The sequence below is a fragment of the Lucilia cuprina genome, chromosome 4 (assembly GCF_022045245.1).
Source record: "Lucilia cuprina isolate Lc7/37 chromosome 4, ASM2204524v1, whole genome shotgun sequence".
Classification (NCBI taxonomy): Eukaryota; Metazoa; Arthropoda; class Insecta; order Diptera; family Calliphoridae; genus Lucilia; species Lucilia cuprina.
The window spans coordinates 78,453,955-78,479,001 of NC_060952.1; the positions used below are offsets into that span (position 1 = coordinate 78,453,955).

At 29.2% G+C, this 25,047-nt stretch overlaps 2 protein-coding genes across 2 annotated transcripts; one reads left to right on the forward strand and one right to left on the reverse strand.

Annotated features, from left to right (window-relative positions):
• Nucleotides 1-764: 764 nt before the first annotated feature.
• Nucleotides 765-16,540, forward strand: LOC111687104. Its single transcript, XM_046947924.1, has 7 exons — nucleotides 765-1,371; nucleotides 9,417-9,913; nucleotides 9,981-10,550; nucleotides 12,796-13,056; nucleotides 15,285-15,896; nucleotides 15,962-16,178; nucleotides 16,246-16,540. Exons 1-7 carry the CDS (start codon nucleotides 1,167-1,169, stop codon nucleotides 16,437-16,439), a joined length of 2,556 nt encoding a protein of 851 aa, XP_046803880.1. The 5' UTR covers nucleotides 765-1,166; the 3' UTR covers nucleotides 16,440-16,540.
• Nucleotides 16,541-18,886: 2,346 nt separating this feature from the next.
• LOC111687112 lies at nucleotides 18,887-23,303 on the reverse strand. Its single transcript, XM_023449528.2, has 2 exons — nucleotides 22,082-23,303; nucleotides 18,887-19,702 (listed from the first exon to the last, which is right to left on the reverse strand). Exons 1-2 carry the CDS (start codon nucleotides 23,196-23,198, stop codon nucleotides 19,503-19,505), a joined length of 1,317 nt encoding a protein of 438 aa, XP_023305296.2. The 5' UTR covers nucleotides 23,199-23,303; the 3' UTR covers nucleotides 18,887-19,502.
• Between the last annotated feature and the right edge of the window lie 1,744 nt (nucleotides 23,304-25,047).

Genomic DNA, 25,047 nt, shown 5'->3' on the forward strand with positions numbered 1-25,047 from the left:
CAAAAGTTAGTGGTTACGTCTTTTTCATCAAATGTTTGATAGGTCTGAACGTAGCTTTAGTTTAGTGATTAGTCACTCAACTATCTTCCGTAGAAGATCATTAAACATTTAAAACAATTCAGTTTTCTTGACTGAAAATAGACATCACATAAATTAAAATACATTATACATTTAATTTTATAAAATAAATGAGAATGATATCAACTCATTTTAGGCCATACAAAATTTTTTGGAAACTCTCCTAAAAGACTTTTTTCTGAGACCATTTTCTAATCAGTTTCGACTCATTTCTGAATCGTTTTTAAGTCACTTCGAAATGTAAGTGTTGCTGTTTTATTGCAAACAAAAACAATTACATAAGAAACCATTTTAGATCTGCCAACTGCTTGAAATATGATAACAAAATAAGTTTTTAAAACCATCATATTTTGAATTCCAGGATGATCAATTTATGATTGCTATATATTTTGTTATTGTTTTTCAAAAATCACTTTTCAATCATTTTCGAACCATTTTTATGTCATCAAATAGAGTCAACAAAGACTTAACTAATTAATCATCTAACAATCTTCCAAATGCTAGCTGGGAAGCTTATTGGAATACTTTAATGTGGATGTAGGACCAATATTTTTGGCTGTTACAAACATCAGCACAAACACATAATAACACCACCCCACTATAGTGATGTAGGGTATAATAATATATGTAACTGCCTCGAAAAGTTGACTTTACTGAGAGCATGATTGTATTTTTAAAAACAATTCAAAACAGTTGATGGTTATAAAACGACGTTTCAAAAACAACAACGCGCATAAAATAATTTTATATATTTTTTGTTTAAATTAAAAATAAAGATACATATAAACAAAAACAATAAACAGCCGCACAAATTGTTCACACAATAAATAAAATTACAATAGATTGAAATAAAAAAAAAAAAAAATAAAAAAACACAAAAACAACTGTACAAACAAACCATTGTCAACGCTAAATTGTCCATGTTGATTTAAAATAAAAAAAAAAAAACATAAAAATAGACACTTCTATTATTAGAACAAAATCTACTACACCCCACCGCCAAAAAAAAAAAAAAAATATTTGCTTGGTACTTAATTAAACAGTGTAAAAAAGTGTAAACAAAATAAATAAATCAACAAATTAAGATCATGCCCGATAACAGTTCAAAATTTAATCCAAATCTACATTTGGACATACCCAAGTGGATTAACGAAAAATATTTCGAAAATATTCTTAAAAATGATGTTGAGAACTTTAATAAAATTTTAAAATTCAGCATTATACCGGCCACACCACCGGGTGAAAATTATACCTCAATTATGTTACGAATTAAAATGGATATTGAAATGGATGGTATGTTAATGGAAAGTTTTTTTATCTAATTTAATTATTTATTTTTTTGGTCTATTGGGGCTTTTATGTACTTTTGTTTTATTAATTCCACCATTATCGTTATCTTACTATCTTTAGCGTTTATTTTATCAGTGTTGAATTTTATATTTGTTGTTATTCTTTCGATGAAAACTTTTCTTCATTTTTTAAGTTACTAAACGAAATTGTGAAATATATATTGCTAAATTTTAAGTGTTGTTTCTTTTATTCGAATAATCGGTTTCATATCTTTAAAATAATATTTTTAATATAGAATTTTATATAAATATCAATGACCTAAAAACGCACTTTATACTAGGGCAATTACTTCCACATTCTATTCTATGTACCCCCCAAATAAGGCATTGGAACATAAACATCGGACGAGGCCGACCATATAATAACCTACATCTGTTACCAAAATAAAATGTGATTTAGTATTCATAATAAAGCATATAAGATTAATTGTACCTTGCCTCAGATATACTTAAGCCGTTTATTGTTGAATAAAATTTGTGGATATTTAAGTCCAATTTTAAAGGGTCTTTTTATAAGGGCTAGGCTCAAATGAGGTCCTATTATTAAAAGGTTCATAAGGATCATCAAAGCTAGTGCAGAACTTGGTTTTGCAGCTTTTTGCTGAGATACGAGTACATTAAACATAAGCCCTATTCGTCGGGTTCAGCTGTATTGGGGCTAGATGAAATAATGAACCGATATTAACTAATTTCAATAGGTTTCGTTTTCATGTGCAAATTTCATTGAATTATCTTCAAAATGTAACCTGTAGTTTGGTTATAAGGTTTACAAGCTCTATTCGGGAGTCCAGTTGTATGGGGACCGATCTTAACCATTGGCTTCGCCCCTGGGAAGATCATGTAGCAAATTTCATTGAATTATCTTCAAACTTTTGACCGGTAGTTTGATTATAAGATTAACATGGACGGACAGACGGACGTGCTGGATATAGGAGCAATATTACTGTGCGTTACAAACATCAGCACCAACCCAATATACCCTCTCCACTAAAGTGGTGGATATAAAAAGTTATGAATTTAAAGTTACTTGTATAAAAAGTCGTAACTGTAGATGTTATAATTTTTGCAGATAAACGAATTTTAGTATCGAAATAATATGGGACATACCAAGGCCCTAATATTTGTTACTCTCATATTTATTTTTGTCTCTGTCTGATCATATCTATGTCAAAATTGACCATTGAAAAATTGAACACTCTAGCTGTTTAATTTGCACGCCCCCTATTGATACTTCACCCATTCATATCGATGTTAAAATAGACCGTAGAAAGGACTCTAGCTGTTGTAGTTTCCCGGAAATATGAATTTTGGCTTTTTAATTATAAAACAGATATCATGCCCACTATTGATACTTTGCCCATATTGCTATCAAAATTCAAGTTTGAGGATTAAAACTATTATAAACTCCCTAATACATAGAATAGGTATACATAGAAGTGAAACTGAGAGTGACAGAACCTAAGTCTGCTGTCAAAAACCTAAGTCGTGAGAATGTATTAGTTGAAAAATATGCAACCCAACAAACACAAACTCTTTCGTCTAAAAAGTTTTTATATTTTTGTTTGATATTATATTTCGATATTTTATGAAATAATGTTTTGAATTAGCCATTTTTATTCAATATCAGTTGACCAATGTAAGAAAGATCTTCATTAAAAATTATTCTTAATTTTAAATAAACTCTTTGTGTTTGCTGGGTTGAGTCAATATTGACACTTGAAAATTATATTAAAAAAATAAAAACGATTGAAAAATTTGTTTTTTTTCTGAAAATATTTTCAATAATTTTATAGGAAAAACATAACTTTTAGCAGTGTTTATTGCAGCAGCAGGGGCTATTTTGCCCAAGGAATTGTGCTAAAATTAACGCTTGATATGAACGATTATTGTTAATTTCAAAGCAGCCCAAATGCAGTCAAAATACACCCTACACCACAGTAATGGGAACGGCATTTTGTTTCTGTCTTAAAGTTTGTAAAACCTGCGTCGATGTAATGATGTAATCCGGCCATAAATTAGCCTATTGAACTTTTTTGTAAGCGGTACATGCTATACAAGAATAGGGTATTTATAAAATTCGACTCAACAAATTTTATATATGCGAAATTTTGACTATATATTGTTATAATGAGTAGTACATTCATTAATTAAGCAAACATCAATCTCTTGAATATAACTTCTACATTAAAAAATACTAAATAACTTATTGCTACTTACTCGCAATGTGGTAGGGTATGATGAAAACAAAAATAAAAATACTCATACAATTGTATTAAATTCACACAGAACCTGTACATGTGAGAGAGTAATATTTCTTACTCTCAGTAACACTTCTATTTATTTTTCTATGCCCTAATATATATGAATTTAGGTATTTAATTTATATGAGATATACTACGACCACTATTAATACTTCACCCATTTTTCCCCTTACCGTTTTATATTGAAATCAAAATTGACAGTGGAAAATTTGAGGACTCTAGCTTTTTTTGTTTCCTTGACATTTGAAATTCTATTTTATTTGACAGATATCACGCCCAGTATTGACACTTCTCCACAAATTCATTAACTGTTTATATTGATGTCAAAATTTGAGGACTATAGCTGTTATATTATTCCAGATATGTGAAATTTTCCCCCTAAGACCTGGTCCACACTAGGAAACTTTTGTTGAGAAACTTTTTCTCAAATCTCTTTTGAAGATTCCTTAATGTCTACACATAAAAACTTTTGTTTCAGAAACTAAATGTTAATTGCATTGATTTGATGTTGTCGGAATGAGATGAATGATATTCATTCTCTCTTACGAAAAATCAAAAGTTTTCCAAAAAAAATTCCTAGTGTGCGGCACTAACAGTTTATAACGCTGCCAAAATAGGCAGTGAAAAATTTTAGAACTGCTAGAGTTTTCTCGATATAAGATGTCTTTGATTAATTTTTTTTTGATGTCACGACCACTAATGATTTTTTTCCCAAAGTCATTATGGTTCCCGACTTTACTTTCAAACAAGTTTCGCTTCAAATAGAAATTTTGCTTCAAATCAAAAAATTGTATGTAGCAATTTTTTATGAAAATCTCAAACTAAACGGATCTGTGCAACTGTTCAGACCTTCAGATTTCTTTATAAACAATCTCGAGTTACATCCACTATTGTTGAACGGATTTAGTTCAAGAGGAATTAATAAAATTATTGTTTACGCATATAAATCCAACAGAAAGTCATGTCTTATCAGTGAACACTTTTATACCGAAGAGTTTGTGATAAAGGAAATGTTTTCATATCTATATCTCATCTAGATTATTAAATACTGTTGCTTAGTGTAATTTATAAACAAATTATTTTATTTTCGAACTTTTGGAATTCTGGCTGACTAAGCTATAGCAAAATACTGATAAAATACTAATTAATAAGTTATAGTCCACATTATTGCTTGCCCTACTTTAATATTTTTGAGGATTCTCGTAGATAATTTATAATTTGATTGATTTGATCGTCCATCATTCACTTGTAAACACTTCTATCAAGATTTAAACCGATAATTTTTATGTAATAAAATTGTATATAAACCATCTTTACAAATCCAAATTTAGGTAAGTTTCTAGAGAACAATTCGCATAATATACTTCCCACTTCAAAATTTCTCATAACTCTTACATAGTATCCAACATATAGTCGGGCCACTCCGATAATATTATGTTAATAAAAATTTTAAATCCGTAAGAACCGAACATTTAAAAACGCCCTCTAACTATTTATTTTAGGAATATTTTAAATATTAATAATAATTTATGACAATTTTATCATTTTAAGTACCTTTAATGCAAGTTTAAACCATTAATATATGGAATGTTTTGGTACGTAATATTCAATACAGTTAAATGCGTTTCGGCCAAAAAGAATTAAATTTATTTTTGGTTAAATCTAAACACATACAAATTCTTTTTATTTCAAAACAATGGAAATAAATTAATGAATTAATTCTTTAATTAAGTATTCTAATTTAAAATCCTGAGTTACTTGTTTGATACCCTGCCTAACATGAAATGAAAGGTCTATGACCTTATTTAGTCGTAAAAAGTCTAGAAATTAGCCAAAATATACAAAATATACGTTCGAGATTGAGTTAACAAGTGCAATAAGATATACATAGAAATTCAGACCTAAAAATGCATTACTATAGACAAGACTCTAGTTCAGACTATAGATTCGATTAACTATGGATTATACTATAGACCAGAATATAGACTAGACTATAGACTAGACTACAGACTTGACTATAGACTAGATTATAGACTAGACTATAGATTAGACTATAGACTAGACTATAGACTAGACTATAGACTAGACTATAGACTAGACTAGACTATAGACTAGACTATAGACTAGACTATAGACTAGACTATAGACTAGACTATAGACTAGACTATAGACTAGACTATAGACTAGACTATAGACTAGACTATAGACTAGACTATAGACTAGACTATAGACTAGACTATAGACTAGACTATAGACTAGACTATAGACTAGACTATAGACTAGTCTATAGACTAGTCTATAGACTAGTCTATAGACTAGACTATAGACTATACTATAGACTAGACTATAGACTAGACTATAGACTAGACTATAGACTAGACTATAGACTAGACTATAGATTAGACTATAGACTAGACTATAGACTAGACTATAGACTAGACTATAGACTAGACTATAGACTAGACTATAGACTAGACTATAGACTAGACTATAGACTAGACTATAGACTAGACTATAGACTAGACTATAGACTAGACTATAGACTAGATTATAGACTAGACTATAGACTAGACTATAGACTAGACTATAGACTAGACTATAGACTAGACTATAGACTAGACTATAGACTAGACTATAGACTAGACTATAGACTTTACTATAGACTATACTATAGACTAGACTATAGACTAGACTATAGACTAGACTATAGACTAGACTATAGACTAGACTATAGACTAGACTATAGACTAGACTATAGAACTAGACTATAGACTAGACTATAGACTAGACTATAGACTAGACTATAGACTAGACTATAGACTAGACTATAGACTAGACTATAGACTAGACTATAGACTAGACTATAGACTAGACTATAGACTAGACTATAGACTAGACTATAGACTAGACTATAGACTAGACTATAGACTAGATATAGACTAGATATAGACTAGACTATAGACTAGACTATAGACTAGACTATAGACTAGACTATAGACTAGACTATAGACTAGACTATAGACTATACTATAGACTAGACTATAGACTAGACTATAGACTAGACTATAGACTAGACTATAGACTAGACTATAGACTATTCTATAGACTAGACTATAAACTAGACTATAGACTAGACTATAGACTATATACTAGACTATAGACTAGACTATAGACTAGACTATAGACTAGACTATAGACTAGACTATAGACTAGACTATAGACTAGACTATAGACTAGACTATAGACTAGACTATATACTAGACTATAGACTAGACTATAGACTAGACTATAGACTAGACTATAGACTATACTATAGACTAGACTATAAACTAGACTATAGACTAGACTATAGACTAGACTATATACTAGACTATAGACTAGACTATAGACTAGACTATAGACTAGACTATAGACTAGACTATAGACTAGACTATAGACTAGACTATAGACTAGACTATAGACTAGACTATAGACTAGACTATAGACTAGACTATAGACTAGACTATATACTAGACTATAGACTTGACTATAGACTAGACTATAGACTAGACTATAGACTAGACTATAGACTAGACTATAAACTGTACTATAGACTTTAGAGTAGACTATAGTCTAAAGCCTATAAAAAAATAGATTTTAAGACGATCTAGCTATGTCTGTCCGACTGTGTGTTAAAAACACGATAGAGTTAGTTAATGTAGGTTGTTAAGTATTTAAAGTGGGTAATATTGTTCCACGATTTCGACCCCATATAACTTCCGCCTCAGAAAATGACTTAGGATCGGCCATAATTGACCCTACCCGCCATATATGGTCCCCATTAGAAAGTGACTTCAACGCATATAACTATCTAAAAGAATCGGTGAAATTTGGAATAATTATATTTTATAGGAACTTAATTATCTTTGTAAAATTTTCTACCGCCATATAAAGACCCCTTCAGAAAATGTCTTTGACATGTTTTATAAGAACATAAAACTGTTTGTTTAACTTTATAGGAATCGGTACATAATGGACCCTTCCCTTTATATTGTAAAATTAAGATTTTTATACCCTTCACCTTCGTGAGAAGGGTATATATAAGTTTGTCATTCCGTTTGTAATTTCTATAATATAATTTTCCGACCCTATAAAGTATATATATTCTGGATCCTTATAGGTAGCGGAGATGATTAAGCCATGTCCGTCTGTCTGTCTGTCCGTCTGTCTGTCTGTCTGTCTGTCTGTCTGTCTGTCTGTCTGTCTGTATGTTTGTTGAAATCAGTTTTTAGAAGACCCCAGATATCTGCGAGATCCGAATCTTCCATAATTCTATCAGACATACGACCGGCAAGAACGCTATTTAAAATCAGCAAACTCGGTCCATAAATAACGGAGATATGAGCAAAAAACTGAGACAACCTCTGAAAATTTCATATAAAATTTAGATTTTTTATTCATGCTCAGACAGAAACTGCAAAAAACAAAAACAAAATACATAACAATACGGTAAATATTGTTATTGTAATTTGTTTATAAAAGCAAAGCAGAGCAAGAGCAGCAGAGCAAGAGTAGCAGAGCGAGAGCAGCACTAATGTTTTGTTATTGGCTAGAAATATGAAATTAAGTATGTAGAGCCTGGATTAAGTGAGAACCTATAAAAGGGGACTTTAAGGTACTTTTTCGTTCTTCAAAAGGTATTTTTTGAAATTTCTATAATATTGAACCTAGAAACATGAAATTAAGTATGCATGGCCCGGATTATGTGAACACAAACAAGGGGAGTTTTTTGTACTTTTTCATTTTTCAAAAGGTACGTTTTGCAATTTCTACAATATTGAACCTAGAAACATGTAATTAAGTATGTATGGCCCGGATTAAGTGAGGACCCATAAAAGGGGACTTTTTCGTTGTTCAAAAGGTACTTTTTGCAATTTCTACAATATTGAACCTAGAAACATGTAATTAAGTATTTATGGCCCGGATTAAGTGAGGACCCATAAAAGGGGACTTTTTGGTACTTTTTCTTTCTTCAAAAGGTACTTTTTGCAATTTCTACAATATTGAACCTAGAAACACGTAATTAAGTATGTATGGCCCGGATTAAGTGAGGACCCATACAAGGGGACTTTTTGGTACTTTTTCGTTTTTCAAAAGGTACTTTTTGCAATTTCTACGATATTAAACCTAGAAACATGTAATTATGTATGTATGGCCCGGATTAAGTAAGGACCCATAAAAGGGGACTTATTGGTACTTTTTCGTTTTTCAGAAGGTACTTTTTGCAATTTCTAAGATATTAAACCTAGAAACATGTAATTAAGTATGTATGGCCAGGATTAAGTGAGGACCCATGATAGGGTACTTTTTGGTACTTTTTCATTCTTCAAAAGGTACTTTTTGAAATTTCTATAATATTGAACCTAGAAACATGTTATTAAGTTCGTATATCCCGGATTAAGTGAGAACCAGTAAAAGGGGACTTCTTGGTACTTTTTCGTTCTTCAAAAGGTACTTTTTACAATTTCTACAATATTGAACCTAGGAACATGTAATTAAGTTTGTATGGCCCGGATTAACAGAGGACCCATAGATGGGGACTTTTTGGTACTTTTTCGTTCTTCAAAAGGTACAAAAGGCTTTAAACACATCATGTTGAAGGGTATATAAGATTCGGCACAGCCGAATATAGAACTCCTACTTGTTTTAAAGTGAAGTTTTAACTTAAAAAAATTATTTTTTTTTTCAGATGGCTTTACTCAACAAAAATCGTATATTATGAAAACGATGTTAGACAATGATAAAGGTGGCACATTTATTAACACCCTCAATCTATTTCCCAAAGAGAAACTAATGTACGAAACTATTCTGCCACAACTGGAATCATTGTATGATGAATGTGGTAGTAAAGTAAAATTTGCACCAAAATGTCATTGGATTGAAGATAAATCCGGGAGAATAACATTAGTTCTAGAAGATTTATTAACGAAAAAATTTCGAAATATAAATCGTTTAAAAGGTTTCGATATGACACATATGAAGAGAGTGTTAGAAAAGTTGGCTGAATTTCATGCTGCCTCTGTAGTGTTGCAAGAGCGTTTGGGTTCTTACCCAAAAGAATTTACCAACACGTACTTACCAGCCAACTATCAAAAATCAAAATCCTATCAAGCTAGAGTACAGAGCTACAAAGCCGCTATGGCCAGTTGGGGTTTGGAGGATTATGAAAAGTATGCCAAGAGAATAGTAAGTTAGAAATAATAATGTTAAAATAAGGAATTTTAATAAGAATTATTCATATATTATGTTTCAGCCAAATGCCGAGCAGTATGTGAATGCCTCCTTGCAGTGTTTTAGTACGGAAAACAATGAATTTAAAGTCTTAAATCATGGTGACTTTTGGTCAAGCAATATAATGCTTAATTATACCACAAAGGCTGCACCCACTAGTGAGATTAATCAAATACGTTTCGTAGATTTTCAAATGTGTAAATGGGCTAGTCCGGCCATGGATTTGTGGGAACTTATTATTTGCTCTGTGGAGAGTAATTTGCGTATACGTAATTTTGATTTATTCATAAGAATTTATCATACGCACCTATTAAAAAGTCTGAAATTTTTAAAATATGAAAAACCTATGCCTCTATTGAGTGATCTTCATATAAGTATGCTGAGACATGGATTTTGGGGTTATTTTACTTCATTCACCCATCTTGTAATGATTCTATTGCCTTCGGATAAAGAAGCCAGTTTACTGAAACTTATGCAACCCGGTGAAGATGGTGATAAATTCCGTATGAAAGCTTTTACAAATCCCCTGTATGTAAGAGCAATTTTGGATATATTACCATTTCTCTATAGAAGGGGTATATTGGAGTTTGATTAGGTTGTACGTTACTTTAGAATATAGAAAATCTCAAAAATAAAACGAAAAATAACGAATAAAACTTTGTAAAGTGTAATTTATTAATCATTTAAATTATGTAATTATTAAAAAAATTTCTGTTAAGAAAATTTCAATATCGAATATGTATCAAAAAGAAAATTTCTATATACACAATAAAGAGAAGAATTCAATTTCAAAAATTTTCTGTACAGAAGATATCACTATCGAAAATTTGCTATAGAAAAGACTTCAATGTCGAAAATTTTTTAAAAGGAACATTTCAATATCTCTATATTCTATAGAGAACATGTTAAACTAAAAATTTTCTATATCGATAGAAAATATTTATAAAAGAGAATATTACAACTTCAATAATTTTCTATAAAGAAGAGTACAATACCAAATATTTTCTGTACAGAATATTTCATTATCGAAAATTTGTTATAGATAAGATTTCAATATGGAAATTTTTTGTAGGAAACATTTCAATATTGCAAATTTTCTATAGAAAAAGCTTCAATATCAAAAATTTTCTATAAAAAAAAATTTAACATCGAAATTTTTCTATAGAAAAAATTTTAGTATCGAAATTTTTCTATAGAAAAAATTTTAGTATCGAAATTTTTCTATAGAAAAAATTTTAGTATCGAAATTTTTCTATAGAAAAAATTTTAGTATCGAAAATTTTCTATAGAAAATTAAGAAAATTTAAATTTCGAAAATTTTCTATACAAAAAATTTCAATATCAAAAATTTTCTGTAAAGTAAGTTTCAATATCGAAAATTAAATTTTTAAATATCGAAAATTTTCCATCAAGTAATTTTCAACATCGAAAATTTTCTATAGAGAAAATTTCAATATCTAAAATTTGCTATAGAGAAAATTTCAATATCGAAAATTTTCTATAGAGAAAATTTCAATATCGAAAACTTTCTATAGAGAAAATTTCAATATCGAAAACTTTCTATAGAGAAAATTTCAATATCGAAAACTTTCTATAGAGAAAATTTCAATATCGAAAACTTTCTATAGAGAAAATTTCAATATCGAAAACTTTCTATAGAGAAAATTTCAATATCGAAAACTTTCTATAGAGAAAATTTCAATATCGAAAACTTTCTATAGAGAAAATTTCAATATCGAAAACATTCTATAGAGAAAATTTCAATATCGAAAATTTTCTATAGAGAAAATTTCAATATCTAAAATTTTCTATAGAGAAAATTTCAATATCGAAAATTTTCTATAGAGAAAATTTCAATATCGAATATTTTCTATAGAGAAAATTTCAATATCGAAAATTTTCTATAGAGAAAATTTCAATATCGAAAATTTTCTATAGAGAAAATTTCAATATCGAAAATTTTCTATAGAGAAAATTTCAATATCGAAAATTTTCTATAGAGAAAATTTCAATATCGAAAATTTTCTATAGAGAAAATTTCAATATCGAAAATTTTCTATAGAGAAAATTTCAATATTGAAAATTTTCTATAGAGAAAATTTCAATATTGAAAATAGTGAAAATTTCTATTTCGAAAATTAAAAAAAATTCAATATCGAAAATTTTCTATAGAGTAAATTCCAATGTTGAAAATTTTCTATAGAGTAAATTCCAATGTTGAAAATTTTCTATAGAGAAAATTTTTTGTATAACCAAAATTTCTATAGAGAAAATTTCAATAACGAAAATTTTCTATTTGAAAATTTTCTATTGAGAAAATTTTATATCGAAAATGTTCTATAAATAAAAATTTAACATCGAAAATTTTCTATAGAAAAAATAACTAAAATTTTCTAAAAATTTTTTTCTATAAAAAGAGAATTTCAATGTCAAAAATATTCTATAGAGAAAACTCTCATACAAAATATTTATTTAAAGTATTGTATAGAAAACATCTTATTTTTAAATCAAATGTTATACTGTTGGCAACTCTGACTGTTATCACCTCAACAGTTGTTTAAGCTAAAAAAGCTCTCTCTGTTGATTCAGTTTTTCTTTATTTTATTCGAAAGCACGTGAGTTTAACGAGAACCAAAAGAGCATTTGAGAAGAAAATAAAAACTTTTCAAATAAACTTTACATTTAAATAAATCCACCCAAAAAATACCTCCCCTTTGTATGAATACTGTTATATTTATTATTATTTATCAAATTTTTAAGTTGTACGGACGTTTTGTAAAGACATCTAAGGTATTTTCGAAGTTAATTGTAATCAGGTGACTCGGTTAAACTAGTAGTTTGAAAGTAAAATAAATATAAATAATATGGGTACTGGTGCTAAAAATTACACTCCACCTGAATGGATTACAGCTGATTTTCTACAAGATGTTTTAAAGGAATACTTTAAAGATGATACTCTTGAAGTGCATGAAATTGTAGTGAAAAGTATTAATGGTGGCGGTGAAATGGTGGGCAGTGGTTTTGCCAGTGAAATGCATCGTGCTATTTTCAATTTGAAACGTAATGATGTTACCGGTAAATTTTCTGTTATTATAAAGGTATGCTAGTGTTTTATTATTATTATTAATGTTATTTTTAAAATATTCCAAACTGCATTTGTTATTAATCGATATTGTTGTCGTTGTTGGGGTAAAAAAATCACATGCTTCATGCAAGAATACACTTGTTGTGATTGTTTAAAAAAAAGAGCTTTTCACAAAAATATATGCCTGTTGATTCTGAAAGCTTTTTGGGGGTTTATATGTTTTTTTAAAACTTCAAAAAATTTATTTAAAACAAAATGCATTGTCATATTAGTTTTATTTAGAAACTATTTTTTATTAAAATTTAATAATATTTAATTCTCTTATCTCAAAGCTAAATATTGATATGTTTTTGTGTTCCAATTTAGATTAAATCCACTCACTCATATCGGTCGTTGCTTTTATTAACACATTAGTATTAAATGCTTTTTAATAAGTGTTAATAAAAAGTTTTATTGAAAGTACAAATATATTTGAAATGATTTCGAAAACATTCAAAATTGTAAAAAAATGATTTTTTTAACAAAAATCTTGAAGATTTCTCAAAAATCTATTACAACACAATAAGAACAAATTACAATTCATCACAAAAAAAGTCGCATTTGTTCAACTATATTAAAATTTATTTTTCAAGAACAGAATTCTTATTTATATACCCTACAACACTACAGTGGGGAGGCTATTATGCGTTTGTGCTGATGTTTGTAACACGCAAAAATAAAGTATAAAAACAAGTATGAAATTATAGTTCTAGCACCTATACCTTTTAAAAAAATAAAACAAATAAGAAATTATAGTCGGACGAGGCCAACCATATAATACCCTACACCTTTTACAAAAATATGTGTTTTAGTTGTCATAATAAAGCATTTATTTGCCGAAGATATACATATACTGAAAATAATCCATGCTCAACTTTACGAAAAAAAAATTCGTAACTTCTATTTTCGTAATATTTACAAAAATTTCGTGTATAATACGAAATATTATTTAATAAAATCCTTTTCTATTTTTACGAAAGTACGAAAACCTTTCGTAATATTTTCTTTTTTAAATTTTAGCGAAATTAAACATAATGATATTAATTATATTATGATTAAATAAAACTACAACATTTTTATAAAATTTAGGAAAAAAGTATAATATTATTCTCGAATTTTTTTCATAAAAAATTAAAATTCGTGTGGAGAATAATTTTGAACTAAAATTAGAAAATTTATTTTAAAATGAACAAAAATGTTTGAATAAATTAATTTTTCGTAAATTTTACCATATTTATTCAAAATTCCCTTTTTTCAATTTATGTAAATAATTTTTTTCATGAATATTTTGCATTATACTAAAATATTTTGTACAATTTCGTATATATTACGAAAGAATTTCGTGGTGCGAAACAACGAACGATTCGTACAATGTACGACATTTTTCGTATATATTAGGCATGGATTTTTTTCAGTGTACTTCAGCCGTTTATTGTTGAATAAAATTGTGGACATTTAAATGAAATTTTGATGGAGGCTTTTCATAGAGTCATATGAGGCCCTCCGAGTAGACGGACGTACATGTCTTAATCGGCTCAAAAATTCGATCGGTATACTTTAAGGTGGATGTAGGACCCATATTTTTGTGTGTTACAAACCCCTTATATAAATCTATGAAAGGAGTTTTCGTTTAGTATTGAGAAATATAGTTTTTTTCTAACAATTTTCGAATCATTGTTTCTAAGATATGTAATATCTTGAATGACATCTGTGTCTAATATTGCGATATTCTATCTGAGTCGAATATCTTACATTTCCCCAAAGATATTATATGAATTAGGATTGAAAGCATGTTCAGAAATGTTTCTAAAGCGATGGTTGATGTAGTGCCCATGGTCCCATTTAGTTAGTTAGTTTGAATAGAGGATGTGCATGTACACCTAGGACTCTTTCAGGCCTGTTGTACGCTTCTTGACCAGTGCTTCAGGTGGGAATTGTGGTGGGTTCGATCTCCGGTCTAACAGACTTCAACACTAACCACTAACCCACTGGTTCCACTAAGAAGTCAGAATTGATTTATTTACCCAACATTAAACAAAAATCCATCCATTGCTATGAAAGTTTACGCCTAGGTATTTAACACTGTCTGTCTCCGATAAAGTCCAAGTATATTGGTATATATATATATACAAGTCATTTGTCCACTTATCAATAAGCTCTTTTTAACTTCTTATGAAATTCTATATTTCTTTTTACTTACAGGACCACCCCAAAGGCTACACAGGAGTAGTAGCTCACAAAAGCAAATTATTTAAACGTGAAATAATGGCTTACAAAGAGGTAATACCCCGTGTCGAAGAGCTTCTTGCCTCCATAGGTGATACAACTAAAATTGCTCCTGCTTGCTATTACACCACCGAATCACCAGAACCATTCTTAATACTTGAAGACATGAACCTAAATGGTTATGAAAATTTCGAAAAAGGACGTTTACTTAATTTGGACTATGTTTTACCTACCATTGAAAAATTGGCTAAATTACATGCCTGTTCTGCTGTTATAGCAGCTGAAAATTCAAAAATTATGGAATTCTTTGAAGAAGCACCTATTTCACGTAATCCAGATCGTAAAGATTTCTTAGGGTTTTTCCCGGTCAATATACGCTGTGTAGCCGAAGAGATTTCACATTGGAAGGGTTATGAAGAGATCACTGAGAAAATGTTCAAATTGGCTGAAAATGTATTACAAAGTGCAGTTGATATGTATGAATCCCATGAGAATGGTTTCCGTGTATTTAATATGGCTGATTTGTGGGTTGATAATTTGATGTTTCATATTAACAATGAAACCAAAGAACCCGATAATGTTGTATTGGTAAGTAATGAATGAACTTGAAAGATTAAAGAAAATTAAAAATAACTTTTTTTTTCTCCAAACAGCTAGATTTTCAATTGTCCTATTATGGCTCCCCCGCCATGGATTTGAATTACTTTTTGTATGGTTCCCTAAATGAAAATGTACGCAAGGTCCATTTGAAATATATTGTTCGTGAATATCATCGCATTTTAAAAGAAACTTTAGAGAAATTAAATTATGATGGTACCATACCCTCACTTAAAGAAATTACCATTGATATCATTAACAACAGTTTGCAAGGTATTTATAATTACAGATTATAGTTAAGAAAAGTTATATTGATATAATGAATATTCTACTATTTCAGGTGTTATTGCTGCTACTTGCTTAACACCCATTATATTTATGGAAAAAGAAGGTTTCGAAAATCTAGAAAATCTTACCTCACGCACTGAAGAAGGCGATGAATTGCGTCGTAAAAATGTTGAAAACCCTAAATATAGAGCATTTCTTCAACGTACTGTAAAGGAATTCGAATTAAGTGGATTCTTAGATGTTTAAAGATAATAAATGACAAATGTATTAAATAGATTTTAAGAAAATGTTATAAAATTTGTTATTGATATAATGTGTAAAAAAGGTATTTTTATAAATGTTCAAAAGAAATCGTGTAATTTATATTTCTATTGTATTTAAAGTTATTTCCATGAAATGATAGAATATATGTCCTAGTATTATCTAGTAACTGATTTGCACATTTATAATATTAACGAAGATATTTTAGCATTTTTTGTATTTTTTGTCTGATCTGTATCTGATGAAATGTTTTTTCGTATAACTCTCACTCCACTAGTTTATATGAGTTAAAGCCTATGTGAGCACTCTTTCGAACTATTCACGTGTCCCTCAGTAATATATTCCGTGTTATTTCCATTCCTGAACCTTGTTATACTCCACACTTAAGACACCTACAGGGCCATCGGCTGTTCGTAATATAGAAGACCACAGTTTTAATATATCCCACAAAATTTTTAAAAAAAAGTCGAAACCCTAAGACCAAGTTATACTTTTATAATAGATAAAATCGTGCTGAATTTCCATTACATCTGATATTCTGATATCGTGTTTTAAAGTTTTTGGCCTTTTTGATAACATCTCAAAACAGCGCGAAGACCACTTTTATAAAGTGTTCTATGCCGTCTGAAAATCGGTTCAGTTAACTTTCAAACAAAAACATTGATATCTCACAAATTTTCATTTTTCTTTGTGTTATATTCATCTAGAGTAGGGGATATTAAACTTTGTAAATATTGTTTATAATGAAAACAAATATTGGATCTACACTTGCTGAGGGTATTCCATCACTTTCTGATTCGATTTAACTCCTTGACCGGAAATTAATATGGAGATTGCACATAGAGGATAGCACCATGAGGACACGTCGGCACTTAATGTAGGAGTAACAGGGGTATGAAATGGACTCATTTTCAATAAAAAGTGGATTCCATCATGCTCTATGGTTGCCTAAATTATATTTTCAGAGAAAAAACATGGTTCGACATGGTTACTATAACTAAACTTTGTTCACTGCAACAATATATTGTTATCAAAAACATATAATTGTTATTTTAATTCGCTTTAAACAATATTGTTGTTACTGTAATAATTTTCATCTTCATCATCATTCAATTATACATTTGAGTATGATCCATTAAAACATTATTATTTTTCAATAACTAAATAATGGTAACAATAAAAACACTTTCTGTTACTTATATTGGGGGAGCCGCGGATCCAATTTGAAGGGGGAACTTTGTTTTAGTTTTGCACATATTTTCTTTTTTCCATTTTCCTAATTTATTTATATTTTATGAAAAATTTTAGATTTTGGGGGGTTTATTTCCCCTCCCCAAGTGGATCCGTGCCTGGATGGGAAAATATTTTGTTTTTGTCATTCCGTTTGTAACACATTGAAATATTTATCTAAAAGCCATAAAAGTATATATATTCTAAGCCCTTATAAGATTCTAAGACGATCTAGCCATGTTCATCCGTCTGTCCGTTGAAAGCACGAAAATCCAAATGAAAGTAGCTAGTGAGGTGAAATACTTTTAGTTGATGTTGTTTGTATTGAAATGGGCAATATCAGTCCACAATTTCGCATAGCCCCATATAAGGCCCCTTTCAGAAAATTACTTTATCGCTCATGAATATGTTTAATAGGAACCTAAATCTCTTTGTAAAATCATTTTCGTAAATTTTAGGAGGATGGGTTTATAAATGGCTCTACTCCCCATATAATGACCAAAAGGTCTCTATATCATTTATAAGGTTCGGCCCTACCCCTCATATAAGGTCCTCTTCAGAAAATGACTTTTACGCTTAATTGAACGAAAGTCCAAATGGAAACAGCTAGTGAGCTGCAATACTTTTAGTTGATGCAGTTTGTTTATATTGAAATGGGCAATATCGGTCCGCCCATCGGCCCCCATATAAGGCCCCTTTCAGAAAATGACTTTATCGCTCATAAATATGTTTAATAGGAACTTAAATCTCTTTGTTAAATCATTTTCACAAATTTTAGGAGGATGGGTCCATAATTGGCTCCCGTATAATGTCAAAAGTATCAGTCCTTAAATGGATCTAACCCTAATATAAGGTCCCCTTCAGAAAATGATATCAACGCTCATTACTGGCTTAAAAATTAGAGTATAGCTGTGACATTCTTAATAAACAAGTTTTCTTTGAGACAAAAGGTCTCTATATCATTTTGTAAGGATCAGTCCTTAATTGACCCTACTCCTGATATAAGGTCCCCTTCAGAAAATGACTTCAACGCTCATTACTAGCTTAAAACTGCGATGAAATTCCGCATAAACAAATTTTAGACTGATCCTTTAATTTTATAAGGATCAGTCTAAACATGACCCTATCCTCCTATAAGGTCCCCTTCAGAAAATGACTTTAATTTTAAATTTCAACGTAGATCTAATAAATGAGAAAATTGCTTCGATAATATCAAAGTTTATTAAACAGGTCTATTCTGAATAATAAATTCCCGGAGATTTGATTACATTGGATCATAATATAGACATGTATAACAATAACAGATGGTAAATAAAAATATTATGATAAAATTTTTGAACTGCATTTAATCATAGTATGATATTTTTTACAATAACAATAATATATTTAGACTACCATCTTTATTTTAACCATAATATTTTGCTCTTAGAACATGGTTACCACAACCTTGTTTTTTCTCTACATGTAGAGAATACATCCTTCTGCCAACTTAATCATCTGTTTACTAAAATAAGTAAGTAAATCTTACCTTATTTGGAGAAAATTTTTCAATTTCACAAATTTAAAACAAACATTGCAAATATTCATTATCACATTTCAAAATTATTATATTATGTGTACAAGTAATAAAGTTTATAACATTTTTATCTTAAATAAATTTAACTCATACACCATTGTTTCTATTAATTTAAGTGTTAAACAAGTTAAAGATAAAATTTACAATAGACTGACGACTACCTTAACCAACAAATTAACAATTATTTATATTATTTTTATAAATATAACAGTTTATATATAACGCAGACAAATACTTTATCTTTACTGATCAGGATCTAAAAGACCTCTGCGCTCATAAACAGGTAATAATTTTTTAACAATATTTTGTATATAGGGATTTCTATAGCAAGTATCTTTGAAACGTATGGCCCGTTCATCACTTTGCATAAGAGCATTAAAATCGGCATCATCATTGACAACATTACGCTGGATAGGCTGTACCACACAGGTGCTGTGAAAGGCTGTAAAGATAATTTTTGTTTTATATTATTTAATCGGTGGATTTAGCTGTTATGAGATTTTGTTTGAATGCACATAATAACACGAATAAGGTACGTGCTTAAGCAATATATTAATATATAGTCGGACAAAGCGACAAACATTTGTAGGAATTCAGAATATAGTATAAACAAGTTGGAATATATAGTCAGGCTTGGCTGACCATATGCTACCCTACACTAGTGAGTAAGTTAAAAATCGTGAGAAGGGTATACATATATACATAAGATTGTCATTCCGTTTGTAATTTCTATAATATAATTTTCCGAACCTATAAAGTATATATACACTGGATTTTTTTAGATAGCGGAGTCGATTAAGCCATGTCCGTCTGTCTGTATGTTTGTTGAAATCAGTTTTTAGAGGGCCCCAGATATCGGCGGAATTCGAATCTTCAATAATTCTGTTAGACATGCTTCCGGGAAGATCGCTAATTAAAATCAGCAAAATCGGTCCATAAATAACGAAGATATGAGAAAAAATCAAGACAACCTCTGAAAATTTCCTCAAAAAATTAGATTTTTTTATTCATGATCAGACAGGAATTTCAAAAAAAAAACAAAAACAAAATACATAATCATACGGTAAATTTTGTTATTGTACTCTTGTTTATAAAAACACACCATGATGTGTTAAAAAACAGTCATTACAAATTTTATTACAAAAAATCAAAAAATACCAATTGTAGCCCATTTTATACGATCTAAATTAATCCGGGATCTACATGCTTAACTTCACATTTCTAGGTTCAATATTATAGAAATTTTAAAAAGTACCTTTTAAAGAACGAAAAAGTACTAAAAACTTTCCTTTAATGGCTTCCCACTTAATCCAGGCTCTACATAATGTTTCTAGTTTCAATATTATAGAAAATTCAAAAAGTACCTTTTGAAGAACGAAATAGTACCAAAAATTCCCTTTTTATAGGTTCTTGCCTAGTCAAGGTCCTACATGCTAAATTTTATGTTTCTAGGTTCAATATTATAGAAAATTCAAAAAGTACCTTTTGTAGAATGAAAAAGTACCAAAAAGTCCCCTTTTATGTGTTCTAGCCTAATCCTGACTCTACGTACTTAATTTCATGTTTCTAGGTTCAATATTATAGAAAATTCAAAAAGTACATTTTGTAGAACGATAAAGTACCAAAAAAAGTCCCCCTTTATAGGTTCTTACCCAGTCAAGGACCTACATGCTAATTTCATGTTTCTAGGTTCAATATTATAGAAAATTCAAAAAGTACCTTTTATAGAACGAAAAAGTACCAAAAAGTTCCTTTTTATAATTTCTTACCTAGTCAAGGTCCTACATTTTAAATTTCATGTTTCTAGGTTCAATACTATAGAAAATTCAAAAAAGTACCTTATGTAGAACGAAAAAGTACCAAAAAGTCCCCTTTAATGTGTTTTCGTCTAATCCGGGCTCTACGTACTTAATTTTATGTTTCTAGCCAATAACAACGTAACGTCATGTTCATTCTTTGATTTGCGTTAAAGTAATTTTCTGATGGAGACCTTATATGGGGGACAGGATCAAATTTTAATAGATCCAAAAAAATTTCATAGAGGTACTTAGGGTCATACTAACTTGTTCATGCCGAATTAGTCTTATATTCATTTCTACAGGGAACCCTAAATGGGGTTTAGGGTCAATTATGGACCGATTCCCTTAAAATTTTGTAGAACGATTTGGGATTATACAAATCACGTTTATATCGAATTTCGCTGTTGTACTGGCATTTTTAAGCCAGTAATAAGCGTTAAAGTAATTTTCTGATGGACATCTCAATAAAATTTCATAGAGATATTTAGGATCATACAAAACTTGTTTATGTCGAATTACTTATGTATGAATTTGATTTCGGCCAAGTCAAAAAACTGACTTATTCGAAATTTCGTGGGATTTGCTTCATACACAACGGATTGATGAATGTTTGAAGCTTTTTAAGCGATATTCAGGAGGGTAAATTTGTATGGAGGCTATACGAAATCGTTGCCCATTTTCAATTCCAAACATTTCTGATTAATAAAGAATATTTTGTAAAAAATTCTTAGAATCTTACGAGGTTCCAGAGTATATACTTTATGAGGTCTATGAACAATATATCAATGTGTTACAAACTGAATGACAAAATCAATATACCCCCATCTTTTTGAATCGTGGGTATAAAAAGTATGAACTTACGTATTCAGTTATTTATAAGTCATAACTATACTCCTTCTAAGTAATGCAGGCACTATGAAATAGTCATTAAAAAGTATGTTTTTAAGTAAGTACAAGTCATTTTGGGTACTTGTAGTATTAAATTCAAAACCTTAACTTTTCAACTTAAATAGATCACTTACCATAAAATGATTTCTCTTCCAACTGCACATGAAACTTATGTAAACTAGGTATATTTCCTTGATATTTCAACTTTATCAAAGTATCATATAAATGATGATAGTAAAATTGTATCAATTCATCTTGATTGTTCAAGTGAATATCCTCCTTTAGCGAACTATTCATAAAGTAAAATAAATCAATGGCAGGTGAACCCCAAACGGCATATTGAAAATCAATGATTATAACATCTAAAGGTTTTTTCGTCTTTGGATCATATTTCACTAAAACATTATTGGTCCACAAATCGCCATGACAAAATACATTCAAATGACTGGGTAAAGGATCAAATACTTGTTTACCCAATTCCATGAATTGAGGTTTAAGTTTTGCTAGTTTCTCACTAAAATGTTGATAATCTGGCCATTTAGCCAGAAGTCTAGTGCAAGCCTCCAAACAACCAACAAAACAGGGGGCATAATTTTCCGTATGACGATTAAACATACCACAATCGTAGCCCTCCAAGCATTTGTTTTCACGTTCATTAAGCACAGCCGAACTGGCATGCATTTTAGCTAATTTACGTAGCACAAGTTTAGCAGTATCCATATCAAGACCTTGCACACGATCGGGCATTATGAATTGTCTTTCATTAAGATCTTCAAATATTAAGGCAGATTTCTCTTTATCCACTGCCAAAGTTTCGGCAAAAATTTGCTCTTTATCATCAATTTCCTTTAGTAGTAATTTTAGTTTTGGTAAAATTTCTTCATAAATTTTAATTTCACGATTAAATATATCATAAGGTTCCATAGCTTTAATGGCCAGTTCATCACCCTCAAAAGAGGTTTTTATAATATAACTGCCTTTTTTATTGGGTGATTTAGAATTTGTTTTAAACTCCGCCTTGACACGAGTCAAAATTCCGCCATAATTTTCTCCCTTACCTAGAGCAGCTTTGGCATGCATTTTAACCAATTTTAATTGTTGATTCTGATAATATGATCTCAAACATGATTCTAAATATTCTCTAGTCAACCATTCGGGAGAATCTTCTATACAGAAATCTTCGATTTTCAAATCAGCCGAACACTTGGTCAATTGTTCTTCAACATGGTTTAAAACTTCGGTAGATGACATTTTTGTTTAAATCTTATTATTACAACACTTTGATATTATATTTCCTTGATGCTTGTGTTTAGAGGTTTAAACTTTTCCTTACAACTATCTAGATAATAATGACAATGTCATTGTCGACATTTATTTTTATATATTTGATATTCTCGCGTCTTAATCAAAACGTGTCATATTTTTTTGTTCTGGATTTTTTTCATTTTGATTTATGCACTTTACTTTTAGAATTGTGGCTTTCTTTTTTGTTTGATGTAAAAAATAAATATTTAAAATTTTTTTTATATATTTACATAAATGTACTTTCTTAAATAGATAAAGAAATGAGATTTTTGTGCACATTTAAATTTGAATTAAATTGCACTAATTGAAAGTTTAGTCAGCGTTATATAAAAACGAATTACATGATTATCGACTGAATAGGCACCTGATACAAAGGTAAACAAATTTCAAAACTTTTTACAATTGTACATCTCCAAAAAAATATATATATATAAAATTAAAATTTATAGCTTTTTTAAATAATTAAAATAAAAAGTTTATAATCTTTTGTATTTTTTTTATTTAATTTTCTTTTATTACAGCAATAAACAGAGAACTGATTACAGTTTCTGACGTTAACAGAAGCACTAGTTAAATCATAAAATGACATTTTTTTGCAAGCTACTAAATTTGTGTAAAAATTTTAAATTGTAAAAAATTGTTTAATATTTTGTTAATTGAGTAAGTAAAGTAAATGAAAACTGTTTTGAATTCTTTGTTTTAGTTATAAATCACGAGCCAAGCATTAGGTAGTTACAAAAAAAAACCTGAGAAAATGTAAGATTTTTAAAAGTACGAAATAATAATTATAAAACAGCTAAATAAACCTAACTGCTATAGATATAACTTTATTAATATACATATAAAACGATTATAATCTAATTTTTATACCCTACACCACTATAAAAATATTGGTCTTACACGCACCAATTGGCTCGGAATCACTTTCTAAATAGATTAAGTTATGTCAGACCATCCATCTGTCTGTGGATCCATGTAAAGCTTGTGCGCACGCTACAGGTTATGATGAAACTTGCAAAAAACTCTATTTTTAAAAAATGATTGATATCAGTCCATTATTTCAAACGTGTCCTTCGAATATGGCTTTTGAACTCATAATTATGATAAAAGCATAGTTTTATAAAAGTCTAAAAGATACTGTCGATTTTCGTAGTGATTAAGACTCATTTGACCCATATTTTACCCCCATACAAACTCCCCTGTTAGAAAATGACTTGAAGTTCAAAATTTACATATAAATACTAATTAATATCAGGGATAGAAAATAACTGCGCCACTTAATCAAAGTGATAAAATTGTGATTTATTTTTGCATTTTTTGTACACTGAAAAAAAATCCATGCCTAATATATACGAAAAATGTCGTATATTATACGAATCGTTCGTTGTTTCGCACCACGAAATTCTTTCGTAATATATACGAAATTGTACGAAATATTTTAGTATAATGCAAAATATCCTTGAAAAAATTAATTTACATAAATTGAAAAAAAGTGAATTTTGAATAAATATGGTAAAATTTACGAAATATTAATTTATTCAAACATTTTTGTTCATTTTAAAATAAATTTTCTAATTTTAGTTCAACATTATTCTCCATACGAATTTTCAATTTTGTTTATGAAAATAAATCGTGAATGAAATTATACTTTTTCTTAAATCTTATAAAAATGTTGTAGTTTTATTTAATCATAATATAATTAATATCATTATGTTTAATTTCGCAAAAATTTAAGAAAAAAATATTACGAAAGGTTTTCGTACTTTCGTAAAAATAGAAAAGGGGTTTATTACAT